The sequence below is a fragment of the Acipenser ruthenus genome, chromosome 45 (genome assembly GCF_902713425.1).
Source record: "Acipenser ruthenus chromosome 45, fAciRut3.2 maternal haplotype, whole genome shotgun sequence".
Lineage (NCBI taxonomy): Eukaryota > Metazoa > Chordata > Actinopteri > Acipenseriformes > Acipenseridae > Acipenser > Acipenser ruthenus.
The window spans coordinates 696,077-706,762 of NC_081233.1; the positions used below are offsets into that span (position 1 = coordinate 696,077).

General features: G+C 42.2%; 1 protein-coding gene across 1 annotated transcript; it reads left to right on the forward strand.

Annotated features, from left to right (window-relative positions):
* The first annotated feature begins 941 nt into the window (after nucleotides 1-941).
* LOC131720937 (zinc finger protein 883-like) lies at nucleotides 942-10,250 on the forward strand. The gene is made up of 3 exons (XM_059013474.1): nucleotides 942-1,033; nucleotides 5,982-6,735; nucleotides 8,816-10,250. Exons 2-3 carry the CDS (start codon nucleotides 6,033-6,035, stop codon nucleotides 10,198-10,200), a joined length of 2,088 nt encoding a protein of 695 aa, XP_058869457.1. The 5' UTR covers nucleotides 942-1,033; nucleotides 5,982-6,032; the 3' UTR covers nucleotides 10,201-10,250.
* Nucleotides 10,251-10,686: the final 436 nt, after the last annotated feature.

The window sequence follows — 10,686 nt, forward strand, 5'->3', positions numbered from 1 at the left end:
AAACATCTCATCTCTTTCATTCCAACTCTCTTCTGCTGCAAAACCTTGGCGCGCAGTTTTCAGCTTGAATGGGAGGGCGTGGAAACAGGCAGCTTTTGCCCTTAGAAGGCGTGTTTCCTTTGTGATGTAACTGAGGAGGCGGGTTTTCGCGGAGATGTGTTTTTTTTTTATCTGCCTAATAGGCAGACCTGCCTGCCAGTCGAAGTTCGGGGCAAACTTCTCCCCTGTGCAAAGTTTGATAGGCCTTACTTCGGGCTCCTCTTGTAGCCAATAGTATTCATTCAGAGCGGGTAGCGGCTCCTCTGTTCTAGCCAATAGTATTCATTCAGAGCGGGTAGCGGCTCCTCTGTTCTAGCCAATAGTATTCATTCAGAGCGGGTAGCGGCTCCTCTGTTCTAGCCAATAGTATTCATTCAGAGCGGGTAGCGGCTCCTCTGTTCTAGCCAATAGTATTCATTCAGAGCGGGTAGCGGCTCCTCTGTTCTAGCCAATAGTATTCATTCAGAGCGGGTAGCGGCTCCTCTGTTCTAGCCAATAGTATTCATTCAGAGCGGGTAGCGGCTCCTCTGTTCTAGCCAATAGTATTCATTCAGAGCAGGTAGCGGCGCCTTTGTTCTAGCCAATAGTATTCATTCAGGGCGGGTAGCGGCGCCTTTGTTCTAGCCAATAGTATTCATTCAGGGCGGGTAGCGGCGCCTTTGTTCTAGCCAATAGTATTCATTCAGGGCGGGTAGCGGCGCCTTTGTTCTAGCCAATAGTATTCATTCAGAGCGGGTAGCAGCGCCTTTGTTCTAGCCAATAGTATTCATTCAGGGCGGGTAGCGGCGCCTTTGTTCTAGCCAATAGTATTCATTCAGAGCGGGTAGCAGCGCCTTTGTTCTAGCCAATAGTATTCATTCAGGGCGGGTAGCGGCGCCTTTGTTCTAGCCAATAGTATTCATCCAGGGCGGATATACGGTTGTTTTGTTATTAGTTTGCTTTTTTTGTGGTGTTGACATAAAAAACGTCTTTCATCTGAACAGCCTTAAACCGTGTAAGTAGCCTGTTTATCGTATTTTTAAAACAGCTTTAGATCCAGTTGGATGACACCTGATGGAGTTTGGGGCGCGCTTTGTTTATGAGCGAGAGAATGCCGGAAGGTTGAGACAACACGAGTGTGAAATGCTGATTTCGCAAGTTCAAATAAGAAAAGGATATATCTTGTACTTTTATTAGTAACCCCAATCCGATAGTAATACCGCGCTGTTTAATAAAGCCCTGCTGGTGTCCGCAGTGTATTCAGAGACTCGGATAACCCGTGAGAGCCTGTGCTGACCAGGACAAAGCCCCGAGCATCTCTGCGGCGTGGAAACGAAAGAAGCTTTACCTGCAAACTGCACGGCGCTGAAGAACACGAAGGAGAGCTGATCGGGAGCATGCCACTGTGCTGCCTCTGAACACCGCTATCAGTGAATTAAATTGAATAAACACAATGTGTGCTGCTGATTTGAAATCGGTGCTTCTAAACTCCGGCCCTGTGGTGGTCCCTCCTCTCCGTGTCTGTGGCTCAGACTTTTATGTAGTCTTGCTAGATGAGACTAGTTTTATTTCAATCAGTGTGTTTAAGATAAAACTGAACGCTGTATTTACCGATGCATGTGCTTGCTGATGTGTGTTCTTTTTTTTGTGGTTGTTTTACTCTGTTTTCTTTCTGTCTTTCTTTATTTATTTTGCTGTATTGTGCCTGCCTCTTGGCCAGGTCTCCATTGTAAATGAGAACTGGTTCTCAATGAACTACCTGGCTAAATAAAGGGTAAATAAAATGAGAATGGGCAATCACAGTAGGGTAAAGTAACAGATTGCATGCACTGACTAAGTAACAATAACGCCACGTGTTATAACAGAAAGAAGTAAAACCTGTGACTTGCTTTTTAGTCATTCAGTGTATAACTCGCTGGGGTTTTTTCTTGTTCGCATGACTGTTGGGACAAAACGCTTTGATACATCCTCTCACAATTGATTCGCATTCGCCAGATTAAAAATCACGAATCGCACCAACTTGTTGAGCCCCACTTTTGACTCAGATAAAAATACGTGTGTGAAGTGAACCCACCTCGTGTCCCAGTTCAGCAGTGTGTGCTGGAAAGCCTGGTCTGAACACGGGTGAAGGGAAAGCGCAGTGACGGTCTTACTTGACAGTTTCCTGTCTTATTTTTGGCTTTGTCCGCTTGTCTAACTGTCACTTATAACGTAGTTGTGTGTTTTTTTTCTTCTTAATTTTCAGTGTGGAATAATAAAAAGTTGAAGGGGAAAAAAACAAATGCCAAAAAGCACTTCTGAAAAACTACTATACCATTGGTCATGTATGGACATTTTATATAAGAATAACTAAACCACACCTTGCAGGAAATAAAGGTCACATGCAGAACAGTGCAGTGTAATAACGGTAGATGAAGGCAAGCTTACCATAAAACGCTTTCTTCTGGCATTTAATAATGCTCTTATTTTACAGCCCCGCGTTCTGAACAGGGTTAGCATGTTTTGCACGCTGCTGACAGTAGTACTGCACTGTGTATTTGAATAAGCTGCATTCGCGTCGTGCTTAAGTTTCAACAGTTGCACTACTAGCTGTGTGGCACGGCATTATTCATCGGCAGCATCTCTCTCGCTGTATTTTGATTAAACGTTTAGTTTTTAAATTTGCTTATGATCGCTGTTTAACTGTGAACAGCAGCTAGTGCGCGCGGGATATTGACACGACCAGCGCAGTGGCTTATGTGTAAGGCTACGATTCTGTCACGGGAGTCACGGATTCCGTGATTAAGAGATGTCCGTGACTTCATGAAAATTCCCTTAAGTGTAACATTTTCAAAAAAATGTGCTAAAAATGCAACTGCATAGCATGGTGTTGCAGACAACCATGCACTAAGCACACAGCAGGCACGTGTAGCGGTGTAGCTCAGCCAGTGAAATTTGTTGTAATTGAGCAGTTAAGCGTGAAGGCTGAACTGTAAAAATGGAGACGTCAAGTGCATCAGTGAGCAAAGTGGCAAACATCACTGCTAAGCAGAAAACTAGTAAATACCCAAAGGGAACATTTAGTGAAAGCATGTAATGTCCCTGTGGATTACAAGCGAAAAGCAAGCTGCGACAAACATATTGAAACGGCTTTGCACAAACGGAAGGCACAAGGCCATGAATCGACAGTAGGCGAGACTGCTAAAGTACAAAAACCGGTGAGCGAGCTGTTTAATATAAAGACTGAAGAACAGCTGCAACGTTGGACAGAATTATATCGACTCACAGAGGCTTTCTGCACCAGTAATATTCCACTTCATGTCCTTGACAACCCTGCTATGAAAAGCAATCTGGATAGCTCGCTAAAAAACATTGGGGTTATACCTAGCTCGGATCAACTCAGAAAAACGTACTTGCCGAAGCTTTTTGAAAGACATGTAAATTATCTGAAAAAAAATGCTGAATGACTGTTTTGAAATTAGTCTTGTAGCAGATGAAACTACAGATGCTGAAGGGTGCTACATACTAAATATCTTGGCAGTTCCATTCATTTCAACAAGGGGAAGGGAGTTTGGAATTGGAGGCTTTTTAATAGAGTGTGTTTGTTTGGAGACGGTAAACTTTAAAACTGAGTCGAGCAGTGGTGGAAACAGTTCAGAAACACGGAATTCCTTTTGATAAAGTGACCGCTTTTGTTACAGACAATGCTGCATATATGAACAAAACTTGGGAACGAAGTCTCAAAGCACTGTTTCTGAATGCAGTGAACGTAACATGCACTGCACATCTCCTCAACTTGGTGGGTGATACCTGGAGAAAAACATTTGTAAGAGTAAATGAACTGTAAAACATGCGTTCACTGCCTGCCCTGCCCGCAAAGCACGGTCCAGTCAATCACTGCAGGAAAAAGGGAAAGCATTTTTTGTTTGATTTAAAAGATCGCTTTCCAAATCTGGCAGTAATAGCTCTGAGGAGTTTATCGGTGCCAGCTAACAGTGCAGACTGCGAGATATCGTTTTCGTCTTGCAAAGATATCTTGCGAGATGACAGACACTCAATCAAAGAAGACAACCTGGCGATGTACAACGTTGTATTTCAGAACCGAGGAAAGCTCTAACTGTAAGTAAATTGACATTTTACACTCGACAATAATTCTTGTCAGTAAACTATATTATAACGTTTAATAGGTAATTTAAAATTGTCTTTGATGCAGCGAAAACAGTATTGCGTGTGTAAATTTTTGGGATTTATTGTTTATTGCCCATGGCCTGTCTGTGATTTTTGCTAAAATTCTCCGTGCCAGAATCGTAGCCTTACTTATGGGATATCGAGCTTTCTTAAAGTGATGGTGTTTTTTTTTTTTTTTATATTTGTCAGTAGGTTATTCCTTCTACCCCAGAAGCAGCCTGCCGCCATTAATACTGGCCTTGTAATTTGCAATTCGCGGCTGCGTCAAGCTTTTTGGTCCAGGCCCAAGTGGCAGGCATGAGTTCATACATTTCTTTAACAGCACTGCAGCCATCAACGCGTTGGTGATTACAGGAAATACAGTCTTTGGATAAAAAAAAGTAGCCTATGCACAGTGTCTTTTTATTTTCTTCCATAAATGAAAACCATGGCTAAAATAAACAAAATCTGACTTAAAAACTCCATCTTCACTTCTGCGACGGCAGTGGTGGTTACCATGGTTACTATTGTAGGTATTGCATTTTGTTATCTACACAGATTTATACTTTGTGGGGACAGCTTGGCATGCTTTCATTACTGTGCTGTTTGAGTACCGTGCTGACGCAGCATGGAAATAAAATTCGTGGAAACGAGGTAACATTAGTAATTTATCAGACAGTCTTTGACTCTGTGTTTTTTTTAGCTGTGTCTCAGGTACAGATTGATGCATTATTACGAGAGAGAGAGATTGAGGGAGTGTTGTGGTTTGGGGGAATCACATTGTTGTCGTAAGGACATTGACTACCTGTTGGAAACCTGTCACCCACCAGTACTGGTACACATACAGCACCACAGGTAGAAATCCAATGGTCTAACCTGTCCTATCCATTGACCTGCTGCTATTAAATTGGCATAGCCTGGAAGGCCATCACCTTTAAAGTTTAGGCAGCCCCTCAGTTGGAACAAAAACCAGCAGAACACAGACAGACAAGATTACAATGACAGAAATAACAAAGCTAATACGAGACCCAACCATTTTAACAGGGCCTCCATTTAAAAAAACAAACAAACCAATGGAACCAATGGAACCAATGGAACCAATGGGCCTCTTTAGTGTGACGTCACATCCGCTGCTGTGTGGCTCTAAACAAGCAGGCGAGTCATGAGTCCGTTTTGAAACCTCAGTGTATTAAATGATGAGGCCTTTTTAAAAAAATAATATAAACCATAAAAGAGGAAACAGTATGGTAGTGTTGTGCTGCAGACTGCAGCCACCATTCAGAAACTTCCTGAGAGGGAAAACTGCAGTTTCTTCAGTCGAGTTTCAGTATTGCTCATTCCTAAGTGGGAAGACATGCCGGCTTGTAGGAAACTATCTGAATAATAGGTTACTAATAAAAAATAAACACTGCAATTTGTGTGTAGACTTGTCATTTGATCATGTTCATTGTTATTATATTACTGTCTACTACAAATATTTCCTTTTACAATGGCGCTGAGTGGTTATAATCGACCTATAGAGAATGCGTTTTAATAATTTTTTCCTGTTGGCACAAACGATCCACAAACCAGAAAATCGAGAGTTGACTGCATGTGGCTCATGTGAATGTTCACAGCCTTCAGAAAAATCATTCCAACAGTGAATCTGCGGAAAACACTTTGAGTATTGAGGCCATCAAAATGAGGAGATCTGATTTCCGGATTTTATCTGATTTAAACCTTCTTTGATTTGAGCACTTCTAATCATTTTTCTTTTCTTCTTTTAATCATTTTTCTTTTATTCTTTTAATCATTTTTCTTTTATTCTTTTTCTACAGCAGCTACTAAGCAGAGCCGCCCCCCTGTTTGATGCCGTGGACATTGTAAGGATGGAATCTGTCACGATTAAAGAGGAGCTCCTTGAACATGAAGTGGCCCCCATTAGACTGGAGTTCTCTGGACTGGCTTCCCTCCCCATTAAACAGGAGCTCTGTGAGATCATACCATGTAACAGCATCAAGCCAGAGGTGTCTGCTGGGATTAAAGCTGAGTGCAATGAATTGGAGATCCCCCAGACAGAAGAACCAGATCCCATGAAAGAAGCGGTGCTGGAAGTGATTAATCTGGATCTCCTGAAAGTGGAGTCTACTGGGATTAAAGCTGAGTGCAATGAAATGGAGATCCCCCAGACAGAAGAACCAGATCCCATGAAAGAAGCGGTGCTGGAAGTGATTAATCTGGATCTCCTGAAAGTGGAGTCTACTGGGATTAAAGCTGAGTGCAATGAAATGGAGATCCCCCAGACAGAAGAACCAGATCCCATGAAAGAAGCGGTGCTGGAAGTGGTATGTAATAAACTGGAGCAGCCCCTGAAAGTGGAGTTTGAACTCTCAGAACCAGGGAGGGAAGAATGTGAGGACTTGGAAGTTCTCCCCCATGGGCAGGGTCCTGTACGCCTGCGGGAGTGTAGCGTGGTGCTGGAGAGAATCTGCGTGAGAGAGCTAGGAGCTGCAAAGGAAGTCTCTCCCAACAGCTTGCAAGGAGATGGAGAGGAAGATGAGGGGAGCTCATATTCAGAGGGCAGTCCAGCAGGTGAGTGACTCCCTTTAGCTGTGACATTGTTATTCTACACTGTGTGAGTGATATTATCCACTGTGGCACTACTGAGAGAGAGGCACAGAGCAGATTACTAGGGGTTTGATTTTCACTCCAACCTGTTCGACAAGACTCGCCGCCAGTAGAGAACTTAAAGGGGAACTCAGGTTGTTTTTCTTTGTATGTGTTACATGTTCCCATATGTTTGAGTTAGATGTGTGTGTGTTTTTTTTTTTTTAGATCTGCCATTGAAGCACAGTTCTTTTTACCTAAGAGTATACAAATTCGGTTTTCAAGATCCAGAATGCTTACTGAGCCAAAATATTATTGGGAATATAACAGGTAAAACCTCTTCATCGTGCCTCAAAAAAGTTAAAAACACACCAGTCAAATAATCAAGACCATAAAACTTATTTATGAAATTTTCAGATCCTAGTTCCTGAGTGTTTTGCCTATCTTTGTTACTTTTCAGGTAGGAGGCCAGTAAATGTCACTTTTGAGAACATTTCTAAAGAAAAAGTATTTGTGAATTTTAAAAGCTTTTTTTCAAGCATTCAAACTGGGCTGTTATAGGTTATACTTAATCATATAGTTAAAACGATGTATCTTAATGATCCTCAGGCTCTCAGCTGTTTAGAAAGGTATAATAGTCATGTCAGTTGGCTCTCAAAATGAATAGAATTCTCAGTCTGAAAAGTGTTAATACAGGTTTGACTGTATTACGGTTTTCTGACTTAGTCATCTGCAGTTTTTAGTTGGATATCTGAATAAGATGCTCTGCTGTAAAGTTTGCTTTAACCCTATGTCGCCTTCAGGGGAATGACCATAATTGAGCATGCGTACGACAACTTTCTGTTTTTAGCGCTTGTAGTTCAATAACCATAAATCACAAATTAAAACCCAAAACATCAAACATCAACGGAAAAGTAATGAGTAGACCTTTCCAATGATGTCATCATATGTTTTGTTGTGGGATGTATTCTAGATTTCTTTCTTACAAACCACCCTGCCAAGAAATATTGAAAAATGTATCATAATAAATAATATTTCTGAAACATGCACATTTTTCCAAGCAGTGTAGAAAAGAGTATATGGGAGCCGTGCAATTTTATGAAAATTTCAACTGAAAAAAGCTTGTAAAGTCAAAATGGCGGATGTAGAACTGAATGTGAAACTGAAGACCACTGACTACCGTTCTACAGAATGTATTTTAAACTACAAGTGGGTTTGTGGCAATGTTGCCCCGCCCCTGTGTGTATTTATGTGTTTTATGTTGTATGTTGCGTGTGGTGTGTTAATGTTGGTGTATAGTCATTGGTACACGGGATATAAATGGGTCTGTGTAACACGAGTGTTTTAAATGTATATTTGTATTTAGGCACGAGGATTGCACAGCACTTCACGTGCAAGTAAAATGTAATAATATGTGAGCACAGGGAATTGCAGTTTAATTAATCCACGTGCAGTTGTACCGAGACTCCGACTGACTGATTAGCAGTCGAGTCTCGGTACAGCTGCATAAAAGCAGCATGTTTTCACCACTCGGGGTTGTGTGTTCGGGAGTGGAGAACGGGGGAGAGAGAGAGGAATGAATCAGATTTGCAATTGCTTGAGTGCTGGAGGGCCAGCACTCTACTTGTGTGTTTAGTGTTCATCCGCCCTGTCTGTTAGTGTTTATTCGTTTTGTTTGCCTTTTTATTTTGGCCGCAAGTGTCGTGTCCTGTGTTTTTGTTACAACCTTTTATTTTGTTTGTCAAATAAATACGCGCAGCAGCGTGTTTCATTCACCATTCACCTGCAGTGTCTGTCTCTTCCTGCTAAATATATGAGCCTTCTGTACTTTTCTTCCACCAGGTAAAGTGGATTTCCTATTGGCTGAAGTATTCTGCTGGTTCCAGAGATCAGCTTGGTGTATTTGCAGTCTCCGTGGTGTGGACTACGCTACAGTGCTGTGTTTGCATCTGTGCAAAACCCAATATAGAATAAGCTCATGAAACCAACAATGAGGAAGATACAATTGCTGCGTTTCTCTCTTAAAACAGTCTCTCTGACTTTCTCTCCTGTTTGTATTTTCCAGGTTCCAGACCAGCAGCTAAAGTGAGGGCAGGCGGTGGAGAACATTCTGACTGTGGGAACGATGTTGCCCAGTTAGGAGATTTTAAAATACTCCAGCGAACTCCCAGAGGAAAGAAACTGTATCGCTGCTCTGACTGTGGGAAAAGTTTCAGTTGGGCAAATTCCCTTGTAATACACCAGCGAACTCACACAGGAGAGAAACCACATCGCTGCACTAACTGTGGGAAGAGTTTCACTCGGTTACATTCCCTTATAGTACACCAGCGAACTCACACAGGAGAGAAACCATATCACTGTTCTCACTGTGGGAAGAGTTTCAGTCAGCAAGCACACCTTGTTTCACATGAGCGAATTCACACAGGAGAGAAACCGTATTGCTGCTCTGACTGTGGGAAGAGTTTTAGTAACTCAGGACACCTTGTTTCACACCAGCGAATTCACACAGGAGAGAAACCGTATCACTGCTCTGACTGTGGGAAGCGTTTTAGTTACTCAGGACACCTTGTTTCACACCAGCGTGTTCACACAGGAGAGAAACCGTATCACTGCTCTGACTGTGGGAAGAGTTTCAGTCGGTCAGAACACCTTGTTTCACACCACCGAATTCACACAGGACAGAAACCGTATTGCTGCTCTGACTGTGGGAAGAGGTTCAGCAAGTCCGCAAACCTTGTAAAACACAGGCGAATTCACACAGGACAGAAACCATTTTACTGCGCTGACTGTGGGAAGAGTTTCAGGGAGTCAGGAGCCCTTTTAACACACCAGCGAATTCACACAGGAGAGAAACCTTATCATTGTTCTGACTGTGGCAAGAGTTTCAGGGTGTCGGGAGACCTTATTTTACACCAGCGAATTCACACCGGAGAGAAACCATATCGCTGCTCTGACTGTGGGAAGAGTTTCAGGGAGTCAGGATCTCTTGTAAAACACCGGAGAATTCACACAGGAGAGAGACCGTATCGCTGCTCTGACTGTGGGAAGGGTTTCTGTCAGTCAGGAGAACTTGTTTTACACCAGAGAATTCATACAGGAGAGAAGCCGTATCACTGTTCTGACTGCGGGAAGAGTTTCAGTCAGTCAGGATCTCTCGTTTCACACCAGCGAATTCACACAGGAGAGAAACCATATCACTGCTCTGACTGTGGGAAGAGTTTCAGGGACTCAGGAGCCCTTGGAAAACACCAGAGAATTCACACAGGAGGGAAACCGTTTTGCTGCTCTGACTGCGGGAAGAGTTTCAGGCTGTCGGGACACCTTGTTTCACACCAGCGAAGTCACACAGGAGACAAAAAAAAAAAAAAACATGACATTTCAATGACTTTCCTGCATAAAAAAGCAAGCCGAGGAGACAGACAGACACGCTCCCAGAAAACCTTTAATTAAATTTAGTCGCTGTTTGAACCTGAACTCCCATTTTATTGTAATAAATAATAGATGGCTTATAGAATTATTATTTTTTTAATGTTATTTGTATTGTGTTCCGATTAACAGATCAATCAACTAATGAATTGATTGGAGATTAATTTTTTCACAGTTTAATCACAGACTTTTTTTCTTCTTATTATACTTTATAATGTCACATATCTGCCCGGACTGTTTACCCGCCATCCATGTGGGCGACAGCACCGATACAAAATGGTTACAGTGCAAGCCTGTCCAATTAAAGAGATCTTTTCACTCCTGGAATTACTCTGTTACTTTTCAGATATTGGTGCCAAATTTCTGTGGAATATCTGGTCATGTGACCACAAAATACAGCTAGTATTGTAAAAAAAAAAAGCTACTTATTATGCTTTTATTAGTATTTAGATCTCTGAACCTGACCGCTTTTGTTCCACAGTTAAAAATACATTCATTTTGAATTCGTTT

Excerpts from the sequence above, each read along its gene's own strand:
- LOC131720937 (XM_059013474.1), top strand. The coding sequence starts at position 6,033 with ATGGAATCTGTCACGATTAAAGAGGAGCTCCTTGAACATGAAGTGGCC. Across the intron at positions 6,736-8,815 it reads TTCAGAGGGCAGTCCAGCAG|GTTCCAGACCAGCAGCTAAA; the intron begins GTGAGTGACTCC and ends TGTATTTTCCAG.